Below are 23,851 nucleotides of genomic sequence, written 5' to 3' on the forward strand. Positions count from 1 at the left end.
ATAGCTAAAGGAGGTACCTAGAAACGAACCCGTCAAAACGAGAAAAAAAGAAAACATATTTCTGGAGGCCCTCTGGCCCTTGCTTTGTGCCCGCTTTATTGTGAATTGCTTCCCACGGTTTCGTTTTAACCCTTGCCCTGCAACTGCTCACATGTTCTACTAGCTTAGATGCATTGGCAATTCTCCTAGCCACGTGAGCCCCCCTTTCAATCTTTGGGTACCGCAGCCACCGATAGTCGATGCTACTCAGCCAACGCTGCTGCTTGCAAGGGGTGGAAGCGTTCCGACACTTCTTCTCCCCCACCCCTTCCAAAAACGAGTGGCCGTATCTCACATTTGTAGCGACAGGCATAGACGCAAAAGCAGATAGTAGCTGAGAGGGAAGAAGCCTTACAGTGGCAGTGAGAGCACGCACGGCTAGCAGTAATGTCAAGAGGTGCAGCAACAGCAACAAGGACTGTGCCCCAGCATTCAAGAGCTGCGCTACAACAGTAGCCCCTCCGGATGCTGAGCGTCTTTCTGGATGGGCTGCGCCAAAGATCGTTTGCTGCGTTTTATGGCCACAGCGAAAACTACACACAGAAAGGCATTCGTTTTCGAGTCTCTGCGATTCATACCTCTCAAGCTGAGCAAGTATGAGAAAGTTACATAGAGGGTATGCCCGCGAGTACTTGGCGCACAGAGTTACACATGTAGAAACTAAGTGTGTACATAAAAATAGACATGAATAGACAAAACGCACGCGCAGTCGTACCTTTGTTCTCTCGTACATACATACGTGCATCCATATATACGGCGAAACGAATACCCGTTGAAACCAACGATTGCAGGAAAAAGAAGAATACCAGCCATCAAGCAATGACCATTAGAGGTGAATGCCTTCATATACGATCATCCTCGTGCTTCCCTGAAAAGCTGCTGGGAATACTAGAGCAGCGTAGCTCGGTAGGACTGTGGCGAAAGTGAGTAGAGAGGACCCGCGAGTTTTTTCATGCAAATCGGCACGTGATACTCATCTTCCTTCCCTTCCAAACCAGCAGCCCCACATCCGGCCGCATGCACGGAGATTATGATGGTTATAAACTCTATAGCTCTAATCTCTTGAGGTGTGTGCACGTGTGTGAAGGTGCTGACGGTTGCTAATGGCTGCGTCGAGGGACCCGAAGGGCCGGCGGGAAGTAGGAGAGGACATGAACGGATTGTATCAAGAGTGTGCTACTTGCTTGCTGAGTGTCTCCAGCTACACGGGGTATGAGAGCGAGGGGACTGCCCTGGCGTTTTTCGGCACCCTACAGGGCCATAACACGCGCAAGCGGAGAAGGCGGCCTAAGGGAGGCATGAGCATTGCATCTCAGTCTTGAACGGTTCCCCTCTTAGTAGATAGGCGCGTGTCGTGGGGTCTCTCTATTGAAACTCAACTCTGTAATTTGCATCCGACTTTCGCGGATCGGTCACATGGGAGCGGTCGGCGCACCAGCACATGCAGCAAGTCTGGCGCATCCGCTGGCATCCGTCGAGAAGATCGCGCGAGCTGGCGAGAATAAAGGCAAGGAAGCGGTATTGGGGGATGAAGGTAGAGGAGCTGGGTCTATAAAGTCGATTAGAAGACCTCCTCCTGCTGCATTTGAAACATGGCAGCGGTTAAGAAGCCTCCTTCTCGATGTACCACCTCAAGGGCCCTCCCTCCCTGCCTCCCCCCCCTATGGCGTTGCGTCATTCAATCGCCTCCGCGCCTCATGGTTTTGGCGTTTTGCCGCCTTTTCCGGTGCTTTTCCTGTTTTTTCCTCATTATTTCATCGGAATTTTTCATTTTTGGCTAGGTTACGGTGTTCAAAGGTATTATTCCCCAGAGGTCCTGTTGCTCTCTGACCGCGCGCGGTTTCGCCTGCGGCGCGGCTAGTTGCTAAATGGCACTGGCAGTTGAGCGACTCTGCTCATTTCGCCGAAGCCCCTCGTCACATCTCTCATTTTTAACACTGCCTGCGCTCTCCCTGCTCCATTGTCTCGGGCCCAGAAGCCTGGGTGTCTGAGGTTTCAGCTCTGCAGCCTGTTGCGCTCGCGAGCCCTCGAAGAATGGGGCTTTTTTCATGCCTAAAGGGAAAAAACAAGCGCCGCTCGAAGCAGAAACCGTCGGATCGCTCCGAAGAGCGGCCTCCGACTGAAGAGGGCGACGATGTCATCGTCCTGTATCCGCTGTACGATCCGCGAAGGCTAGTCGCGAAGGGTGAAGAGCCTCGCCTTCTGGATCAGACCGAGAGGAACGGCGGCGGTCTCTCAGAGCCAGGGAATGGCTTGAAAGGCCACAGTCTCAGCAAGCAGCTGACGGAGATTCCAATCGAGATGCGCAGCGGCGAGGGAGTCCTCGTGCCGCACAGCGAAACTGATCAGATGGAAGATGAACTCCTCGAAGACCAGGATATAGCCGACGCTTCCAGCGATAGCCCTCTAGAAATACCCCGCGGCGATGAGTCCCCCCTCTCCGCTAGCTCCATGGAAAACGCCCTCGCAGCCTTAGGGGCCCCCTTCAAATCCCCTGCTCCTCCCTCCGCAAGAAGACGGCAAGACACCACTGCCTCGCGGCTTCCTCCGCCGGACGAAACTCCGCCTGCAGCGCCCCCGCGGCAAATCCCCCCAGTGCACGGCAAGGAGGAGCAAACGCCATGCCCTGCAACAGCGCAGCCGACGCGTGCAGAAAGTTCTCCCCCCCCTCCTGAGACTCCCGCAGCGGTCCTTCCTTCACAGGCTCAGCCCTCCGTGGCACCACCTCCTAGCGCCTCACCGCCTGTAGGGACGCCTCGAGAGCCTCTGTCGTCTCCGACGTACAGCCGTGCGTCGTCTTCCCGCAACAGCAGCAGGAGCAGCAGCAGCAGCAGGAGCAGCCGCCGAAAAGGGAGGAAGGTTTACGACATCGAAACCGTTCCGACGGCTCCCACAACGCCTCGAAACATGCGCGTTCTTGAGTGCAGCAAACAGCCGCGCTTGCTGCTGCTGCAGCCGCACATCCAGCCACACCCAGCCACAATCCGCATGCAGCGGGAAGGCCGGCGCACAAAGCTGCGCTGCAAACAGCTGCAGCTAGCCATCGACATGTATGCTGCACGGGGCGGCATTGACCTTTTCAAAGTGCCGTCGCACGACACAGAAAACTGCGAACCATGCAGGTTCTCAGACTTCACCGACACGCCCCTTCTCTGGTAGCAGCAGCGTGAACGGATGCCACACAGGCAACTCGCGGAGAACGTGAGGCTTTGCAGAAGAAAGGGGGGAGAAGGAGGAAGAAGAAGAAAGGAGGGGGGAGAAGGAGGAAGAAGAAAGGGGGGAGAAGCAGGAGGAGAAAGAGGGTTTGAATGCATCCGCTTCTCGGTGGCAGAGGCATGAGGGATTCGCCTGCCACTCTAGGCCTGTGGCAAGGGCGGCGCTGTGTGCATGTAGCGTTTTGATATTCTGCTTGGCTGCTCGTGGCGCAGCGGTCAAAATACGATACGATGCGCGACTAGCGCTGCAAAAGTGTCGGTTTTCACCCTAACGGCCACCTAGGAGGCCTCGTTTTTGCCCATATTCCCTCGCCCTTTTTCCTTTCGCACTACTCCTAGAAGGCTCTCTGAATTCCTCGCTCGCTCCCCTGGAGGGAGCACGCGCACACGGGTAGACAGCCCTTTCTTTTTCACCTCCTTAGACCGAGACGACTTTTTGCACAGGTGCAGCGCTCTTGCGCTTGTTAGAGAAAGGGGCGCAGTGTGTGGAGAGATGGGGTAGGCCTCATACACATCGTCAAAGCCACTTGCACCGAAGCCAGCTTCGCTGCGTAGCCTTCTGTAGCGCGCGTCTTGACGACTTCGCAGTGTGCAGAACGGATGTTGCAGCTGTTGTTGCAGTAGCGGTCCTTCCAGTGGCAAGTTGAACGAAACCTTTCCAAAATCGTGCAGCTGCATTAGGCCTTGCTGTTTGGGGGAGCTGCTTGCTGCCGAAGCCGCTGTAGCAACGCGGTCCTTGCGGTAGAAGCAGCAACAGCAACAGCAGGAGCACTTGCAGGAGCAGGAGAGCACAACGTCTCTCAGAAGCGTGACTGCTCCGTGATCGCACGTGTGGTGTTGTGGCTGCTTGCTAATGAATCGTTCGCCACTGGTCGGCTCGCCTTCAGGCCCAACAGCCTGCGGCGAACACCTCTCTCAGCGCGTGTCGGCTGCTGCATGCAGCTGCCTCTGTGCGTCTCTGCGTACCTGCAAGCTAAAGACGTGCTCGCGAGGGCTTCAAGAAACCTCAGACAGCATGCTTGCATGCATCCATGCTTGCATGCATACATGCTGCATGCATACATGCTTGCATGCAGGCATGCCATATGGGGCTTTATGGAGCGCTGCTTGGGAAGACGGGTTGCGGTGCTTCCCCTGCATCTGCTCCTTCCGCGAGCGCTGCAGCTGCAGCAGCTGCTGTCGGGGAGCTCGTTCCTTGAAGCTCCCGTCGTGTTGACGCTGCGGCTTCTTCAGGATGAGAGCTGCTGCTGCCGTTCATCAGGATCTCACCGCTGCTGCCCGTAGGCGCGCTGCAGCTGCTTGCACGGCTGTCGAACGCAGCTGCGACATCCTCCATAGACTCAAGGTGCAACTGAGGCGCACAACGAGCAACACATGAGAGTTCAGGGTGCAGAAACTGCACTGCAGAGCCTGAAGACAGCAATCGGCACTCTGTGGTCAGCGGCTGCCGCTGCATGCTGCTTCTGCGTATTACTTGAATATCAACGAGCTCCTCTGGAGAAGAGGACCAAAGGGAAAACTGCCGCTCGTCCTGAGCCTCCTCCACACACGACTTGGGTGCAGCTGCCCCCCCGTGCAGATCTGTCACTGCCGTGGCGAAGATTCCTTCAGCGTCATCGTCGGTCGCTACACCTAGTTCGACTTCTCTGGAAGTGGCTGCTGCTGCTGCGGAAGTTGGTGCTGCTGCTGCTGCTACTGCAGCAGCTGCAGAAGAGGCTTCTTCTTTTGCCGTCCCTCGAGTGGCGATTTCTGAGGAGCTCTGCACAAAAGGAGGTTCCTGCTGCACCACACTTCTGCATCTGCCTGTGTGCTGCTGCTGCTGCAGCTGTTGCTGCAGCTGTTGCTGCGAGAGAAGCTGCTGCCGCCTTTGGCCCTCTGCCTGTTGATCTTCCTTCGCGAGCCGAAGCAGCTCTTCAGTTTCTGCCCTTAGCGCAGCTAAAAACTCGTAAGAAAGGCTGCCGTTGCTGCCGCTGCTGCTGGCGTTGTGGCTGCCCACACTGTGGCTGTGCGTGAGCCTCAAAGACACGGGAACGCTGCTGCTGCTTATCTGCGATTTGTAGTGCGCTGTTTTCTCTGCAAGCTGCAGACAGCGAAGAGGTCACCAAAGCATGTATGCACACAAATTATTCCGTCGCTAAAGGGGAGGGGCAGCTGCAGCAACAACAACCCCACCCGCAGCAGTGGCAGCAGCACCAAGACGGCCTCATCGTGAGCTCCCTCCGCAAATCAATCCCCTCTGGCTAACCCTACCCGCAACTGCGCTTGCAGCTCTTCCCTCTTCTTTCGTTCCCTCTCTGCAGCCTTTTCTGCTTCGCGGCGTCTTTTACTCTCCGTCTCAGCCTCAGAGAGCAAGCGCTGAATCTCCTCCCCCTAAGGCGCACACAGATGCACCGAGATATGTACGTAGAGACATATGATTGTATAGTACATATACATACACGCAAAGATATATATATATGATACACATACATACATACAGAGAAGTACATAGTACAACTACGTACAAACAGAGATACATATACATATATGACACATACATACACAGAGACAGATTTAGACATGCAAATGTTCAAACACATACACATCCACACAGACCGAGATAGATATACACACAAGCACACATCTACATACATACACGCACATAGAGAGAGCGAGAGATAGATAGATACACGCATAAAGACTTACAGTGGTATATATGTTGCACATACATACACGCACAAATAGTTACACATTCCAGTGAAATATACAAACGCATCCATACCCACAGATACATATATTACACATACAGATACACATACATATATATATATATACATAGGGAGATTCGAATATATATATATATATATACAGGAAGATATGTTTACAGAGCTGCATATACACACACATATACACATACATACACACATCCGTGCGAACATCTCTGGCTGGCATTGCTTCATCCAACAGAGATCTTAAAGCGTAAAACGTTCCCCAAAATCTCAGAATGGCACCTGCGCTATGCAGAGGAGATGCTGCTCATCAAGTTCTTTCGCAAGCCTCTCGAGTTGAAGCTCTCGCACAGCCAAAACTTCCAAATCCTCCTGTGGTGCTGGTGCAGCTGCTGCTGCAGATGCTGTTGCGGCTGCCTCACTGCTGCTGCTGCTGCTGCTGTCACTGCTGCTGTCCAGTTCGACCCGCTGCAGCTTGAGAGCATCCGCTTGCAGCTGCTGGAGCGCGACGGCTGTTGCTGTTGCTGTTGCTGCTGCTTCTGCTCCTTCCGGGAGAGTTTCTGGCTGTGTTTCTGCCTCTTCGCTAGCCGCTGCTGCTCTGCTTGCTGCTGCTGCTGCTGCTGCTGCTGCCGTTTCTTCTGCGTGCTTGCTAATAAGGGCGTTCAGCTGCTGCACTTGCCGCGACTTTTTTTCCAGTGCGTTCTTGAGGCTTCGGATGGCGTTGTCTTGCTGCTGCTTCTGCTGCAGCAACAACTGCATGCTGTGCTGCTGCTGCTGCTGCTGCTGCACCAGCAGCTGCTGCTTGCTCCCAAATTGATGCAGCTGCTGCAGCAAGAAAAATGATCGATCCACTGCAAAAGCCGCAGCGCGCTCTGCCGAGAGCCTGCCTTCCGCTTCTGCAGCGGCTCGACTTTCCAGGGCAGTTATTCGTGTGATGTAATACTGCAGCCGCAGCAGCAGACAGAACGGCAGCAGCGGTCAGGGAGTCTCGAGGCAAGTTTCGCTCTTCCTGTACTTGGCGATGCACGCACAAGAAGAGCGAATAGCCGCAGCAGCGCGAAAGGCAGTCTTGGCGAGGCGCTGCCTGGAACAAGCCGCCCCTTGCCTGTCTAGCTCTTCAAAAGGCTACTCAGAAAGCAAGACACACCTCGCTAGTCACAAGCCTTACCTCCTTGAGGAGAGAAAAGACGTCGTGGAGCGGATGGACAGAAGCCTGCTGCTGCTTCTCTGGAGGATCTTCCTGCTGCATGGCGACGGCGAGATGCACTGCGCAGGGAGACGTCCAGACTCTTGGAAGGGCAGCGGCTGTTGCTGGAGAAGAAATTTCCGACGCAGAATATGTCTGGTTACAGGAGCCTCCTAAGGGCAGGCTCTCTGCAACAGCGAATGCTGCAGTACTTGACAAAGAGGATCCTCCTCCTCCGCCTCCTTTTGACGGAAACTCTTCTTCTACTGCCTTATGGTAACCTTCGTCACCAGGCGGAATTAAAGGCCCAGTGCTGCTGCTTGTGTTGTTACTGCTGCCCCTACGGCTTGTGTTGTTGCTGCTGCTGCTTGTGTTGCTGCTGCTGCTGCTTGTGTTGCTGCTGCTGCTACTTGTTTTGCTGCTGTTCCTACGGCTTGTGTTGCTGCTGCTTGTGTTGCTGCTGCTGCTTGTGTTGCTGCTGCTGCTTGTGTTGCTGCTGCTGCTTGTGTTGCTGCTGCTGCTTGTGTTGCTGCTGCTTGTGTTGCTGCTGCCAGTGTTGCTGCTGCTTGTGTTGCTGCTACTGTTTGTGTTGCTGCCGTTTGCATTGCTGCTGCTGCTTGCATTGCTGCTGCTGCTTGTGCCGCTGTTGTTAAGATACCCAGAAAATCGGAGAGCCTCGCGAAACATCCTGAAACTCGACTAAAAGCCGCATGCTGCGTGCAAAGGGCCCCCGCGGAGCAGTCCGCTGCTGCTGCTGTTGCCTCCAGTTGCAGCGCACGGCTGCTGGAGTGTGAGCATTGCAAATGCCGTATCCGGCTCGCGTTGCGTCCTGCGCCTGCTACTGCTGCAGCTCTTGTTGTTGTTGCTACGGCTGCTGCTGCCCAAGCGTACCAGCTACAGCGCAACGCTGCATGCGGCAAAGAGGGTATTCGCACTCGGCTGCCTCTGACGCACAGCGTTATTAGGCAAAGTTCACATATTTGCCGGCCCTGAAGAGGGTTGGCGGCGTGAGAAGGCGCTTTCGCGCAGGCCACCCCTGCGTTCGCGAGACTCAAGAAGACACAGCGGCGAGGCGGCAGCCGCCGTCCTGGTGTAGCCGAAAGTCTTCCACGCAAATTGCACACCAAAGAAACTAACAGACTGAAAAACACGCTTCATGACCCGCTAAAAATCCTGAACTTTAAGCGCTTGCCGGGCTGTCTGCTGGGCCAGTCATTCATGACCGCCCCCCTCGCCTGCGCGATCTACGGCTGTGTTCATACCGGCACCGCCGAGCGTTCGCACACATCCCGACACTGCAGGCCTTTATGTACGACAATAAAGACACGTGCAATACGAAAACTGTGCCTCCGCTGTGCTCCTGTGCCACGTGATCCAGCCCGCGAAACGCTTTTCAAGGAACCCGCCACACCCTGCACACGCGCACCATTGCAACCGCCGCCTTCTTCGCGAAAATAGGCCAAACGCAGTACGCGCTATACTTGAACAGACCATAGGAATCCCCCGGATCCGTGTTTTCTGGGGCAGCAGCAGGCCGCCAACTGCTCTCAAGTGGTGACTGAATAATAACGCCACACTCCCATAGCTACACGCGTAGACGTGCACCCTTCAGGGAGCTGAGCGTTCGAGCCACACAGCTGGCACTTCGCACTCATCTTAGGGCAGGCGATGCCAGAGTGGGCAGAGAGGGAGTGAAGTGACGCCACGGCACATCTACGAGCTTTTCCCCCGCATGCTATGCATTTGAGTGCCAAATCTCACCTCTGTAAAAGGTCGGAGTTTTTCTATGGCAGCTGCAGGGGATGGCCCTAAGGCAACTCTTCTCTGCACCAGCTTCCTTGCGGGGGTGAACCCAGGAGGCTCTCTAAGGCATAGCCGATACTCAGATCCCTAGCACGCTACGGAGCTTTCTTCCAAAGGAATACCCGCCCTCCTCTTTCTGCCTCCAGCCTTCGGGGTTGTAGCATCGCGAGGGGAGAGACACGGCCAGTGTGCGCGGCCTCTGCACACTTCAGGCAGTCCAACCCTTCATACGCAGTTGCACGTACCAACCGATAGAGCAAAGGCACACAGTAGTGAAGCTTACCGTACTTAGACAAAGCTGCTGTACAATAACTGATAACCACAACCAGCCAGACCAAATAACTGTCTGTTCTTTATATTTCTCATTTTATTATGACCGATGTGGCAAGTGTTCAGCTTGAGCCTAATTCGCCACATCTTTGCTGGTTTGTTGCCTGTGCATCACCCAACCCACTATGCTTTCCAGCGGCTCAGGTCCAAGGCTTATTGAAAGGCCCTCTGTACTGGTGAGCCCTGAATAAAAATCTCCTCTAGCCTCGAAGAGCAGCGGCGTTTCCTAGAAAACTACTGCAGCACGACAAGCTACACTTAGGTATCTTCTACTTAGCGGGTTGTAACTCTAAACAATTAGTAGGGAGTTGGTTGTATGACTTGGTTGTGCGTTTGTGGTGCTTGCTTTCAAGCATGCAAGCCAGCCCAGCACTTTGAGCGTTGCCTACTTGTGTGTCCCATGTTTCCCGGTGCAAATGGCATGAAGGAATGCTCGTACTGCTCAAAGTGTGCAGTAACATTCATGGCCTCTAGCTGTGTCTCTGTATCCCTTCATGGCGGAACCCTAAAGCGTGAAAGTGGCAGGAGCGATGAAGGCATTTTTTTTAAAGCATGCCCACTAACTCTCGTATAAGTTTCGGATAGGGTTTACGGCTAATAACAGGTCTCTCCATGAACACCCTGAAAGGGGGAGTGTCACATGTACCCTACGCAGTACTCTTTGCCAGGACACGATGCTACAGTTTGCGCGCATTCACACTTCTCTTCCACGGAGAACTACAAAGTAGTTACATTGATGCGCCCTGACTAGCGTGGCGGGTGCTACGAGTCGCCTCACACTGCCCTCTCATCAAAGCGAGTTGAGTGCATCCCAGCGAGCTATGGCCGCTTCGCACTTGCCATCTTTTCTCTAGGATAAAAGGCCACAACAAGGGGCTTTGACCCGACTAGCCTACACACCGTCGTCCTTCCCTGTAGAGAGTGTAGCGAAGGTGGATAAGATCTGCTGAATACTAAAAACGTCCGCTTTGCAGGAGCCACCGCGCAATAAAGGGTAGTGACACGAGGGGGCAATTGGCTTTTTAATGCCAAAGGCGAACACAAATGTAGCGTATGACCTCGTAATTTACTGTAATGTGCGTTTGCAAATACTTGCACTCTTGCGCGGGCAACGGAAGTCTGCAGGAACAGGCATGATATCCCCCTTCGTGCCCTGCTGCAGGAGCACACGTGCAATGCAGCAGAGCAATCAATGCGCCGCATATGAAGAAGAAAGGCTTGTTGCCCGCAGACAAACCTTTGCAGCGGGCTCGTGGTATGTGGCACAACTTCAGGTCTTAGTGTGGGGGCATGCAGGAGTGCACCGTTTCTGTTCGGCGATGCAAGGGGGCGCCCTAGGCTGTCGGTGTTGCTCAGACAAAGTGCGCCGCGCATGTAACTGGAGCAACCCACTGTCCAAATTTATGAAAACACAGTGTAAAGCTTCATCTAAGCTCCTTGGTCAAAGAAAGTTAATTCTAGACCTGATACAAATTCGACTGAAAAATCTTGTCTTATCTAAAAAGAAACCAAACTTTCCCTGCCCGCGCCTTTCAGTCCGTCCTACCTGAAGAAAGCAAGCCATACAGGGTGCGCGTAGCTGCACCTTCCAAGTGCTCTGAGCATTCATAGCCATTTGCACATAGCACCTATCGCACACAAACACATCAATGCGTTCTCCAGTATTGAGCTAGCAATATTCTACAGTATAAAGATGTGCGGACGGCCAGACCAGTCAGTCACCTTTCTGCCAACTCCGAAGTAACTAGAACTAGTTGTGTAAGAACGTCTTGACGGGCAACCTAGCCCTCTATGTAGTGCGCTAATTGCGATTTCTGCACGTTACATGTATTATGCCTGTGAGTTATCGGAGAAGGCAGCCATCCCATATATATATATCACTAAATCCGAGATCGAAGCCCTTAGGAAGGAGCCTTGTAGATGCATTATCAAAGTTTGCATCTCTGCGCACTCGAGAAGTACAATGTTATTGGACAGCACTGCTGCAGCCTGCAGGTGGCACCGCAGCTGCCTCGCCTGTGTTAATGAACACATTTCATTAGTTCGGTGAGGATCTTTAGTATCCTTTCAGGTTATGTTTTGGGATTGCTTCCTGAGTGCTGCCTGCTCTTTCGAGATTCGAGCTGACCCCAGGAATGGCCTACTTGTACCTGCGAAAGGATGGGGGAACGCGCTCCCCGAAACGAGTGAAATAAGGGGTATACGGCAGTTTTCTGCGACGTAGAACTACAGAGCATTGGCTTTTAGCATCCAAGGAAGGTGTTTCAGTTGCGTCTTTTTCTTATCCGAGTCATCGGGGGCGAGATACCCGCGTCGGCCGTGACCAGACGGTTCCCCTGCTGCATGAACGCATCCAGAACACTCGCATATTTCAGCCTCTTACTTTATTCCTTTGCTGCCACCTAGATCCGAGTGCGTTTAGTCTCCCATTCCAGCAATGTCGTCACCGCCTCGACCTCGGATCCTCTGGTCAGCTGACCCTTTTAATCCGCCTTTGGCCTGTCGCGTTGGGGCTGACTCTCTGAGCATCGGTTGCAAACGCGCACTTCCAGGACGATTTTCAAACCTCGTCCGTTGTCTTGGGTAGCGTGTGCGCTGTTTTTGCTGCAAAACAACCCTTTCGGTGGGAAGCGCGGCATGGCGAAGCCAGCCACTGCTGACGGTCCACGCGTCTATTTGAATTGTGTCCATACATTCTCTGCGCCCCCGTTTCTTCAGCACAGGAGGCCTGGGGTACATCGGGAGCCACACGGTGGTGCAGCTTATTGAGGAAGGCTACGACGTGTTGATAGTGGACAACTTCTCGAATGCCCCCCCCATAGTCGAAGACCGCATACGGGCGATTACGAATGCAACAGAGGAGCAGCTGTGTGTTGTGCAGGCAAGTCTTGGTCCACCTTTAGCGCCGTCGACGCTTGTGCTCTAATGATGCATGCGGGCAATGCTCGGCTGGCGGATCGGCATGTGCCATGCTGTCTGCCTTCAGTTGGACGTCAGGGATAAACACAACACCCTGGAGCTCTTCAAGAAGCAGCGCGTTGATGCCGTGATCCACTACGCTGGTAGGCGAATAAAGCGGCACCCGAGGAAGCCGACAGAGCCTTTGTGGTAGTGTGCATGCGGCTGGCACGGGGAGAACTCGATTTCAGGGCTGTGTTGCACGCATCGGCGGTGCTCCTGTTGTGGTGCGACTCCGCCGGTGCAGCGCTGAAGGCAGTCGGGGAGTCCGTACAGCAGCCACTGCAGTACTACGAGAACAACGTTGGCGGAACATGCAGCCTTTTGGAGGCAAGCCGCTTTGCATTTCCCGATTCCACAATCCCCCCGCGTCAACAACCAACGATCTCGTTCAGAGCGCCTTGTAGGGACCGCCAAATGTGCTGCAACTGTGCTGTAGGCCATGACAGCCACCAGCGTGAAGTGCCTCGTCTTCTCCTCCTCCGCTACTGTCTACGCACCCAAACCAGACTCGAAGATCTGCGAGAAAGATCCGCTAGGACCCTCAAACCCCTACGGGCAAACCAAACTCATGATTGAACAGATTCTCCGAGCACGTCAACCCCTTCCGAGAGGCCAGATCTGAGCATACCACTGCACCTCCTTCTTAGCCAGAACTTACTTCTCGCGCCTGCGCCTCCAGGGCAGGGGCCCCTCCAACCGTTGCTGCATGTAGGCCGTTGTCTGCGTCTTCGCAGGATGTATACACTGCCGATCCGACTTGGAAAATCTCGATTTTACGCTACTTCAATCCCGTGGGGGCGCATCCAAGCGGCTTGATCGGGGAATCGCCAGAACAACCGAACAACCTCCTGCCTGTTATACAGCACGTCGCCATTGGCCGAAGGGACCGCCTTCAAGTGTATGGAGATGACTGGGATACACCCGATGGTACTGGTACGCATGCATACGCACTGCGGGGCAGTGCTGTGCAGGTGATACCCTCCCTCCCTTGTGCATTTCCACATACGCATACACACATTTACATACACATATACGCATACACGCATACACATACACATTTACATACACACATACGCATACACACATACACACATACACATGCAAACATACGTGTGAATGCTGCCTTCGAACTGCACGCAGCACACAAACCTTGCGCGTTGTCGGACGCATGTATCGAGTTTGAGCTTCGTTTTCAAAAGTCGTCTTGCATGATGAGTTTCCCAAGCTTTGTGTGTGTGTGTGTGGCTGTTTACAGGAGTGCGCGACTACCTCCATGTTGATGACTTGGCGTCAGGGCACCTTGCGGCACTTAAGAAGCTGCTGAAAGCTTCGGATGGCCAACTCCTCATCCACAACCTCGGAACGGGTGAACACACGCAATTTATTAGCGTCTTAAGGCTCAAGTGTTTGTGCGCAAGCCTCTAGCCCGAGCGTCACACGAGCAAACAGCAGCTCTGTGGAGAGGGCGGTGCTCTTGCCGCAACGTTGCTGTTTGTGCATGCGTCATGGGGAGATGGCATGCGTTTCCCACAGGCCGTGGGTACTCCGTGTTGGAGCTGAAGGAGCTTTTTGAGAAGGCTTGCGGCAAGAAAATTCCTCATGAGGTTGTCGGAAGGTAGGTACAGCAGCTGGCGTTGGGGGGAGATGGCCGTTTCCTGAGTGCAGCTGCAGCTGCCCATGCGCGCGTAGGGAACTGTGGGGGGAGCTGCTGGAGCGGCTTCGTGGCTAAGCTTTGCGCAACAACGGCCTTTTGCTTGCTGCTGTGGCACCTCCATTGTGCTCGTTTGTATGACTTCTGACTTGCACAGACGGCCAGGCGACTTGGCATGTGTTGTAGCAGATCCGAGTTTGGCGGAGGCCACTCTTTGCTGGAAGGCAACCCGCACCATCGAGTCAGTCCACGCGTGTGTCTTGTGCAGCTTCTAGCGGTCCCTCCCTTTGTGGCACCTGTAGCACTCTCTGGATTTGTGAGGCAGTGAGAGCTGCGTCCTGCATGCAGCCCCCCGCCCACATGTGCCAGAGTGCAGCAGGCTCTGCTGGTGAGTCCAGCTAGCCAAGTTGATGCTCGCGCATATGTAAAGCTCCATACGTATCCCGGCTCACCTTTGAGCGCGTGATCTGCAGGGAGGCATGCAGCTCTGCTTGGCGCTGGCAGTCTAAGAACCCTCACGGCTACATTTGAAGGGCTTCAACGTCTCGCTGCTGTCGACGGCAGTCGGAGCCGTTCGTATCTGACGCGATGTACACTCGAGCTGGCTCTGCAGCCTCTCTCGGCGTGCGTTCAAAGTGGCTGCAGACCCTCTACCACCGAACTCGCTGAACTTCCTTCCCCACACAGTCGGCTGCCGATGCCGTTCGTAAGGCCTGGGGCAGCGGCTACAGCAGCAGCAACTCTGCAGGCACGCCTCGCAGTGACCACCTTGTGTCATATATCAATTATTTTAAGACTAAACCCAGCCGCAGTAAGGGGTGCCTGCGTGAACTCGCAGTCCCCGGCTAGCTGGCAATGCAGTCCCTTATGTGAGTTGTCCACATCTGCGGCTTGCTACTGCTCACAAGTGGCTCGAACTCTACAGACATGCGTTTTTCTGGTATACGGCGAAAGCACGAGCCTGGAACTTCTTTTGCATGCACTTCCGGAGAAATAAGCCGGGCTGGATAGCCGAGTAGCACAAAATTCGTCAGAAACAGGTGCAGATAAAAGCTGCTCTACAGTGCAGATAAACGCTCCCCTACAGTGCAGATAATAGCTGCCCTACAGTGCAGATAATAGCTGCCCTACAGTGCAGATAAACGCTGCCTTTCTGGGTGTCAGCGGCTTGAAAGGGCGCTCCTGGGGGATTCGCCAAGTATTCGCTCGCGCACAGCTTTCCTGCGTGGCACCTGCAGACCTGAAGTCCTGTGACAAGACGCATGTGGAGAGAGCCTCTTCAGTGTAGCAATCAAATGCTCTACCGAGTAATATGGGGAGAAGGACGTCGCGCCGCTTATGCAAAGGCCTCAAAATAACCGTAGTGCCCCACGCTCGGGACCACATGATGTCAAAGCGTGCAGAGCCCGTATCCGAACAACCCTTTTCCCGCCAGCGGAGCCAAAAAATGTGTTCCAGAGTGATTTTCCTTCCATCGTATTCTTTCGCCACCTCATGCACTTCATAACTGTAGCAGTTCCGTGAGGAAAGTCGCCCTCGTCGAGTAGTTAGCTCCTATCCCACTTAGAAAGACCGCAATGGGTCAGCTCGTCGCTGTCGACGGACTGTCTGTGCGGCTTTTTGCTGCTTCTCTACCAAAAAAGCAGACGGTATCGGCAGGTAGCTGGAAGATTTGCATAGTGCTTCTTCGCTTGCACGAACCTGTTGACTTCCTTTCCGCTTTGCAGAAGCCACATACCAGACAGTAACCAGCAACCAACTGGCGAGTGTTGCTGCACTCAATAAGTTGGAGGCAAGCTGGGAAGAGCACTTCACGCGGAATCTGCGCTGAATGGATGCAGCTGCGACATGTTGCCACAACCAACTGCCGAAGCGGTGGCGCATTAAGGATGAATCTGCAAAAGTCCATGGCCAAAACTTTGCGCGATGTGTCTGCGTACAAAGCGGTGACCGCGATCGGGCTGGCCGAACGGTGTCTCTTTGCTGCTGAGCTTTACCGGCCCCAAACATTTGCATGATAGCATACGAACAGTTCCGAGTTACTTAGCACTGAGCCTTCCATTCAGTGCCGCTGAGCAGAGAAGAGCAAAGGGCTTGCGCCTGTTTTATGTTGCTACCTGGTGGGAAATCGGTCACTCTTGCCTCTTTGCGGAGACTTGATATTTTGACGGCTTTTGGTGGTGTGACCAAAATGCAGCGCGCATACTAAAACAGCCTCCTGCCGGAATCGAACCGGCGACCTTCCGCTTACTAAGCGGATGCTCTACCGACTAAGCTAAGAAGGCAGGGGTCACCTCCTAAAACTCGGCTTTGAAGGGAAAAACATGCATTTTAGTTTTGTCGCATCATTGCGGATACTCAGAAGTGTTCTGATAGACGATGCGAGTGGCTAAGTGGATGTGGTTCCTTGGTGCAGTGTGCCCCATTGGGGCCCCCAAGATAGAGTATCCGTCGCATTTAATGCAGACGAGGGCATTTGCGCTGTGCGTGTGGCCGTGGAGTGCCTTAAATACAGCTATTGATTGCAGAGCAGAGCGACACGAGGGGCGAGTGGGCAGCAGTGCGACAATGTTATATTCAGAGGCTGACAGTGATCGCTGAAGGACTCAAGGTCAGACGAAGCGTTCTTCTTTTTGCTTGGTCAGTTAAACATCTGTCTAGAGAATGGAGGGTCGTTAGTTTTGTGATCTAAGGAAGGACCGTTTTCGTTGAGAGGGATATGCTCCACACAACGACAGGTGTGGTGTAAGCCGTGCCTTAGTAATATCACTCTGAATGCGCCTTATCACGAGCTGCTCTTTCTCCCCCAGAAAGATCTTGAGGCTCTGGAAAGCGTGGCGGCAGTGGCACGCGTACGTGCTTCCAACCTTGGTGGTAGAGAACCAAATTACATTTTAACACTTCCCACTGCACCATTTATGTTAAGCATAACTTTATAAAGGACTTGGCCACATGACTTGGCTATTTACGTATCGTGCTTATTGCAGCATACTGGAAGTTTGAAAGAAGGAGATGCAACGTTGTGCACGTTTACGGTAAACGTTGTGTGCAACTAGCTTCGCATGATGGGAAAGCTTAGAGAATGCGGCTACGCACATCTTAGATGAGCCCTTCCAGCAAATCGGAGCTCTGAGGGGCGCGGGCAGGGATAGCACGAGTTGCATTGAGAGACCCTCTACAACTTGCTAACCAAGTTTGAATCGAGTCAGGAGCTTAGCAGCTTTTCACTGAGATTTTTGATGAAACTCTACGGTTTTCCCATGGAGATCAGCCTCAACCAAGAATGCAGCGGCAGTCAGTCCTACGAACGCATAAAGCCATGCGGTGCAACTGCCTTCGTGCTATCCAGATTTCGGGTAGAATAGACGTAGTCGATGTACGGCAGACTTCATGGGGTTTTGTCCAAGACTCCATGGATGAGAGGAAGTCGCCTGTGCGGCCACTCGTGCAGAGCGCAATTTGACGGTCTGGTGGCGGTAGGCATTTACATTCCTTTTCGGTGTTTGGTGAAATTTCTTTGCGTTGGCCGGTAAATGGGGGGCGGTATCGACTCATGCCGGACGACGCGCCTGTCACCCATTTCAGTGTTATGCTTCAATCTCGAACTTCATGAGGAAAGTGCTTCAAAGAAGGAATCTCCATGCAAGTGTATGCGCGCGCTTAGCTGCATTTTGGATGTGGACTGGCATGGTCCCCCGTACGGTGGCCTCCTGCAGAGACAGTCCGGGGCGAAGAAAGACAGTGGAGTCAACTCCCTATTTATTAGCGTTTTCTCTGTCCTGTTGCTGCTCTGTGCTGCACTCTAGGATGCACAAGATGTCGGGTTGCGCGCGTCCATGGGACCAGAGAACACACAATGGAGCGATCGCAGTAGCTCAGCAGCACACACACTATCTCGAAGGACTTAGTTCATAAGGTGGGTGGCCTTTGCTGAAGCACATGGCGGGTTCGGCACAGTTCTGTCTGGAAGGGTCGGGTTCAGGCCGATACTCAGGATATCTGAAGGCCTCTGAGGTTGAGCTCGAGCCCTTAAACGCAGAGAATCGGGTATACCTCTCGACTCATTTATTTATAATTTGTAAATAAGGAAGAAAAGCCCAAAGATCACAGCCACAGTACGCCCCTCGTCGCCTTTTGTACACCTCACAGTCGGGTGGTCTCGCCGTTTTCCCAGGGCTGCTGCACTTTGCCCCTCAAACCCATGAGGTACCATAGATCTCTCTAGCCCATCAAGGCCGACCTTAGCTTGGCTTTTCATTGAATCAACCCGTTTTGCAGAAACACGGAGGACGGTTCACCTTGTACAGGAGATATCACGCACCCGCCTGTCTCGCGCTGCCCAGAGCCGCGGTACAGTCGGCTGCGGCAGTTGCTCTTTCTCCCAAGTGAATCCCTTGAATACCCCATCTCAATTGATTTCTTATGATAGGATTACTGTAAATTCATTGAAAATCATGAAGGAAGGACAACTCGGGGCCTCACTTTTGGGGGAGGCGCAGGCGCAGGTCCTTGCCACTTCGGGGGTCTGCCATGAGACGCAGCAGCAGTTCGCACACTTATCCATAGAGCCAGCAGAAGCCCTCTCTCCTATAACAAGAAACGCAGCTTCCAGATATTGTGTGCCGGGGTGCACAGCGGCAGGTGGGCCTGGACGCCTCCCGACCTATGTGGCGGAAAGGGCAATCCTGAGCGAGCCCGTTGCAAATGAAACACGAAAGGCGGCAGTTCGGTACCCTCGATATTCCCATCCTAAGGCTGGTACAATGCGCTTTCTAGAGGCGTGCTCAGGAGGCACGCCCGTTGAGCTAGCGAAGTCGGCAGCGGTAGTGCTTCCTGAACCTGATGGCTCCCTCTCCACAGAGGCTGTTGTTACCGACAGCGACGATGGCTTGAACGCCTCTGAAGGCAAGGATAGGACTTTTGCCTCTTTACCTCGGGGTCGCTTGACTCCTAAAGCGTCTTCGTCGGACGCGAAGGAGGCCACTTCCTGTTCTGTCCCCTTGCATGGTCACCTCCTGGCTGAAGTCTTTGCCATTCTAGGAGACCAGCCGAAAGAAAAGGCAAGACTCGCGACCGTGTGCAAGGACTGGGCAGAAGCGCTCAGACGCCCTAATGCGTGAGAAGAAGAGACGCTGGCGGTACCCGAGGCGAACACAAAGTCTTTGGGAGCCAGCCAGGGGCAGGGGACGGGCAGACAGCTTGACTTTTATCCCCTCATCTCCTCGTTTTCTTTATCCCTCTCTAGTTTGGCCTTTCTTCTTGTAACGTTGTCTCTCTCTTCGCCCCTGTCCCTGCGTTTGGCGCTACTGGTTACCCACGCAGGTGCCTCTCCTGCTGCGCCCCCTGCGTGTTGTACTGTGTTGCTCTAGGTGGCAGTACGTAGATGCATCTCACAGACCCCTGTCCTCCCTTTGGGCGTTTGGAAGCCGGCTGCAGAGTCTTCTGCTGGGGGTTCGGTCTCTTGTGGTGTCAGAGGATGACGTGCCTCTGGCGACAAGACTCCTCCTGCAGCTTGTCACTGCGCCTCCTGCCAATCGTCTCGAGTATTCCTTGACCAAAGGTCCCGCCTCGGCCTGCGAGCAGCATGAGGCAAACTCCACGGGCAGTATTTCTGCCGCCAAAAGCCTCAGGCGATGCGAGACTAGCGCCTTCAGCGTTGACTTCCGGCTGCCCCACCTAAGGTGCCTGAGGATTTTTGAGAGCCTCGGCTCAGGATTCGTCCGACACCGTCAGTTTGGGCCTTTTTGCTGACAAAAGCGGCAGGGAGTGCTGCTGCTGCTGCTGCTGCTTTTGCGCACCCTCTTTGTCACACCGTCCCTCTGTAGCGCCTGCCCTCTCTTGCTGCGCGGGAAGATTCTCGTAAAAAAAACGGCTCTATAAAAAGCTTGCATGCATGCAACCTTTTCTCAATGCACGCACCAGCAGGGGCCGCACTTAGCATGACGGGCAGTGGGCAGTGGAGCAGACAGGGAGGGATTACGAATACGCCGCATGCGTGCCGCTGCACCTCTATCGGCCCTGCGTTGTGCCGCTCTGTGAGGCCTCCATGAGTCTCACCCAGAGGCTTTTACGGAGGCTTGCAAAGGTCTCGCTTGCGCTGGCGTGTGGTGTGATGTTGCCGTTGCCGCTTCAGTTGTGCCTAACGCCGTGCTTGCCGCCATGGATGCCGATCGTCGCCTCAGTAGGGACCACGAGGCAGCGCCTGCAACACGCTTCGACCTGGGGGGCCTCCAGCACCTGGAGGAGCTCGTCTTTGAATGCGACGTAGGCTCAGCGCTGCTGCTCGCTCTGCGAGGCAGAACTCCAAGACTGCGATCCCTCGTGCTTTCAAGGCTGCAGGTCGAAGAGGCCCCCCCCTTTGCGGCAGACCAGCAAACCTCCAAAGAGCCGACGGCCTTCGAGGCGCTTTTGCTGCTGCTGGAGTCGTTGCGCCCGCAGCAGCTCCGCGTCTTCGGTGTAAGTAGAGCTCACGCCGCCAGCGTCGGGTGCGAGGAGGAGTGCAGCGATGCACTCCCCTGGAGACACTTGCCAAACGGAGAGGAGGCCGCGCATATGCGTGACGCCCTCGAAAGCCTCAGAAACAGGATTCAGCAGAGGCATCAAAGGGGGGCCCTCCACTCGGAGGTACTATGGGATGAACTGGCAGACGTCTTGTCTCACAAATTCAATACATCGCTTGCCGCCCTCTGGGTAAGTAAAGCTGCCAGCGCCACGATCCGTAAAGGAGCTCTTAGAGGGCCTGCTTGTACGCCTTGCTACGTGCCTCTACCGCAGCCAGACGCGCCTTTTCGCCCGCTGCGTAACGGGGTGTGTCTATATGTGTGCGCAATTGTCTATGTGTCTGGCATTGTATCTGTGTGGCATTGTATCTGTGTGGCATTGTGAATACATGTGTGTTTAATAGGATGGAGGTGTGTTTTTGTGTATATATATGTGTGTGTAATTGTGTATTTGGTTGTGTACTCGTGTGTAGGTGTGTACGTTTGTGTGTCTTGCAGCTGCCAGACCTCCAGTGTTCGCTCTCCGCCCTGGGGAATCTTGTGCGCAACTGTCATAACGTGTCCCGCTGCTCAGTGCCGGGAGCCTCCATGCTTGCCTATCTGCAGGAAGGCCGTCTGGGGTTTTAGTGGCTCTCACAAATGGTCTCTGGCGTTTAGCGCCGTATAGCCAATCCAGAGGCGTTAGCAGCAGCAGAGTCATCGGAGGTTCTAGACTCAGTGAAAAGTTGGAGTGGCAAGGCCTCCCTCCTCAACTCCTGGCTGCTTTAGCCTGTATCGCTAAATTTTTCGCTTTTTGTGTGCCTGGTTGCTGTAAGACAGCCCCACAGACGCCTAGCAGCCTTTCTCCCGGTTTGAAGGAAAAGCCTCATTAGTTGCACAGCCTTGAGCGCCTTTGTCGCTGAAGAGGCGTGGTGCCATGCTACCGCCTTGTCTAAAATGAGGGGGTGGTGCTTTTGCTGTAAGATGCGAAAAGCATCATTTCACGTGCATGGTCAGGACAAAGGGGGCCTGGCCCTTTTGTTTGCTGCCTAAATGCCCCTTGGCTGCGGGTATTGTGCTAGCGGGTGAATAGTTCAACCCCGGAGCATCCACCTGTATGGCTTCTCGGTTGCTCCCATCCTTTTTCCTAGCAAGCACCCCGTTTTCAAAAACCTTTTTTAATCAAGACTGGATGCCTCCCGATTGATTTGGGGACGTCCTTTGGGCTTGAACGGGGATGCAGGGGTAGATAGGACCTTGCCTGGCGGGGTTGCATCTCAAATTCAACATCTGAAGTGGTACGCCACACTTCTGCAGGAACTTCCGTCACCTCTTCTTCGTACATAGCGCTATTTTCTTGTTTTATTCTTCTTGCATTTGAGAGGTTGCGCTGAATATGGGAAGCGGGGGTGCTTTGTTCAGGGGAAAGCATCCAGTTCGTTAAGCTGGAGTGGCGAGAGCCGTAGACAGCCGAGCGTAGCAACACGTTGGGACATAAGGGGGCCGCTGGCTCCTTCACCGTGCGCTAGGAAGAGCACGTTTGGCTTGTACAGAGTTCTACGTTTCAGCTGGTCGTGGGAAGACGACAGCATAGGTGGGATGGACTTGTCTCAGGTACAGCTTTCTGAACGTTGGTATGGCTGCGCGCCTCCAGCCTTCAGTAAAAGCCACACAGCAGCAATGATATAAAAGCCAAGAAAGAACATAGATGAGAGGCAGGTCACTGCTTTTCCATCTCACCCATGTGTTTCTCTTTGAGGACTGACACTGGGCGCCAGGACGAAACGCCACATTGTGTTGGTGCACGCGAGATGATTTCATGCGATTAGCGCATTGGAAAGCAGCCAAAATGGCACCCAGTCAGGCGGCACAGACGCATAAAGTAGGCAAAAGTCCGTCAATCTGACGCATCGGGAGCACATGCGCATGCTCCAGTGGTCCTAGCGTCTGGCTTTTGGTTGCTTGCTGCGTGAAGTAGCACACTCGAGGCTGCAAGAAGCAATGCCGGTCCGCTTCCGCACGCACCAGCCGTCTCAGGCGTCCGTTTAGGCGGTTATAAGAGGTGCAGCAGACTTTAAGGAACGGAAAAGGCTCTTCATAGGGCACGCAACAGCACAGCGAGACGGCCTCTTCACACTTCTGGTGAGAGTGGCGCTAGGAAGGCATGACAAAGATAGACCCAGAGGTTGAACACGCAGCTGTGTTGTGCACTTCGCGCATGGACTAAAGATTACGATATGTTTGCTGGGACACTTTAAGAAATTCGGATCATTTTCAGCCGTGCAATCATGAGAGGAAAGCCACAACAATCTAAATGGCGCAGCGTCTTTGCCTTGTCCAGTATGAAGAGAAGAACTATACGCGCAGCAACAGTGACCCTTACCGGTAGCTCAATCTTCAAGCTTCTACGCGAATTCTAATAACGCAGGTGGTACCTGCATAGGCAACCCTTGTCATTTTAGCACAGTTGGCAGGGCGACCGCTTTGTGAGCGGAAGGCTGCCATATCGATTCCCCCGTAAGGCTATTTGGCGTGTGCGATGCATGAATCACACCACTTGAGGCGATCAAACATTCAAGTCTCCGTAAGGAAGTGACAGTAGCCAATTTCTCATAAGGTAGCAGATGAGTTTCAGTATCGTAGACCTCTGCTCATTTTTTTCTAAAGCCATAGGCGGACGCATAACACACAGCAGAGCACCCGCACTTAAAACCTTTTTCTTTGAAAACGCATTTTCAGTAAGAAGGAGCTGCCCTCCAAAAGTCGAAGGGGTAAACCCTAAAGTACGGAGGTTGCGGCGGGCGTAGCGCCTTTAGCACATATATTTATCCTGTACCGCACCTTATGCCTCAAGGCGTAGAGTTTTCACTGGATTGTTCCATCCGCCGTGCTGTGCACGAAGTGTACTATCCCTTGTACAGGGGCCTCCAAGGAACCGCTGCTACGTTTTTTGCTCATCGTAAGTTACTCTCCTGTCTGCAGGTCGCCTTTTAAATGCATGGCGCGTCAAACTGTGCCTGGTGCAAAGTCTTGTAGCGGCCTGGCGCATGTTGCCCTCCAGAGTCTTTGGTTGCTGAAAGGCTTGAACGACGTGACATACATGGCAATAGAAGTTCTGCAATGAATCCAATGACATGCATCTTTGAGAAAGGGTTTATTTGGGTTCACGCAGGGCTAAGCGCGACAAGGAAGTCGCCAAGGGAGAGAGAAAGCCATCGAATTACAAATTCGAACCCCCCTTTTGAAATTTATCACGACAGGGGAAAGGATTTGGCTAGTTCGGGCTCCATGAAGAGAAAACAGACTGGCTCCTTGAAGCAGCGAGTTTCGCGACGCTGCTCGCACATGCGCAGGCTTCCAGACGGCATCGGTACGCCTGCCTCTATGCACGCTCCACATAGTCCCCAGCAGCCTTCTCGCTGTTGTAGGAGAGAAGGTAGCCGAGCTCAGGTAGACGATTTTCCTAGCAGCTGAGCTGT

At 53.8% G+C, this 23,851-nt stretch overlaps 4 protein-coding genes and 1 non-coding gene across 5 annotated transcripts; 3 read left to right on the forward strand and 2 right to left on the reverse strand.

The window, feature by feature from the left end:
* Positions 1-2,073: 2,073 nt before the first annotated feature.
* On the forward strand, positions 2,074-3,198 carry LOC34623919 (translation initiation factor IF-2). Its single transcript, XM_026335109.1, has one exon. The coding sequence runs from the start codon at positions 2,074-2,076 to the stop codon at positions 3,196-3,198; it is 1,125 nt and encodes a 374-aa protein (XP_026190894.1).
* Positions 3,199-3,672: 474 nt separating this feature from the next.
* LOC34623920 (serine-rich adhesin for platelets) lies at positions 3,673-7,835 on the reverse strand. Its single transcript, XM_026335110.1, has 7 exons — positions 7,131-7,835; positions 6,245-6,904; positions 5,505-5,624; positions 5,074-5,334; positions 4,729-4,806; positions 4,417-4,605; positions 3,673-3,714 (listed from the first exon to the last, which is right to left on the reverse strand). Exons 1-7 carry the CDS (start codon positions 7,833-7,835, stop codon positions 3,673-3,675), a joined length of 2,055 nt encoding a protein of 684 aa, XP_026190895.1.
* A 3,883-nt stretch (positions 7,836-11,718) lies between these two features.
* LOC34623161 (UDP-glucose 4-epimerase) lies at positions 11,719-14,424 on the forward strand. Its single transcript, XM_026335111.1, has 10 exons — positions 11,719-11,864; positions 12,000-12,162; positions 12,268-12,343; positions 12,487-12,569; positions 12,679-12,831; positions 12,977-13,175; positions 13,498-13,608; positions 13,776-13,857; positions 14,051-14,134; positions 14,367-14,424. Exons 1-10 carry the CDS (start codon positions 11,719-11,721, stop codon positions 14,422-14,424), a joined length of 1,155 nt encoding a protein of 384 aa, XP_026190896.1.
* A 1,681-nt stretch (positions 14,425-16,105) lies between these two features.
* Trnat-agu lies at positions 16,106-16,178 on the reverse strand. Its single transcript has one exon. It is a non-coding gene; the product is annotated as a tRNA-Thr (tRNA).
* A 2,169-nt stretch (positions 16,179-18,347) lies between these two features.
* LOC34623162 lies at positions 18,348-22,061 on the forward strand. The gene is made up of 7 exons (XM_026335112.1): positions 18,348-19,007; positions 19,139-19,215; positions 19,320-19,621; positions 19,955-20,673; positions 20,892-20,995; positions 21,061-21,203; positions 21,757-22,061. Exons 1-7 carry the CDS (start codon positions 18,348-18,350, stop codon positions 22,059-22,061), a joined length of 2,310 nt encoding a protein of 769 aa, XP_026190897.1.
* Positions 22,062-23,851: the final 1,790 nt, after the last annotated feature.

Source organism: Cyclospora cayetanensis, unplaced genomic scaffold, assembly GCF_002999335.1.
Source record: "Cyclospora cayetanensis isolate NF1_C8 unplaced genomic scaffold, CcayRef3 CcayRef3_contig_6, whole genome shotgun sequence".
In the NCBI taxonomy this organism is placed as follows: domain Eukaryota; phylum Apicomplexa; class Conoidasida; order Eucoccidiorida; family Eimeriidae; genus Cyclospora; species Cyclospora cayetanensis.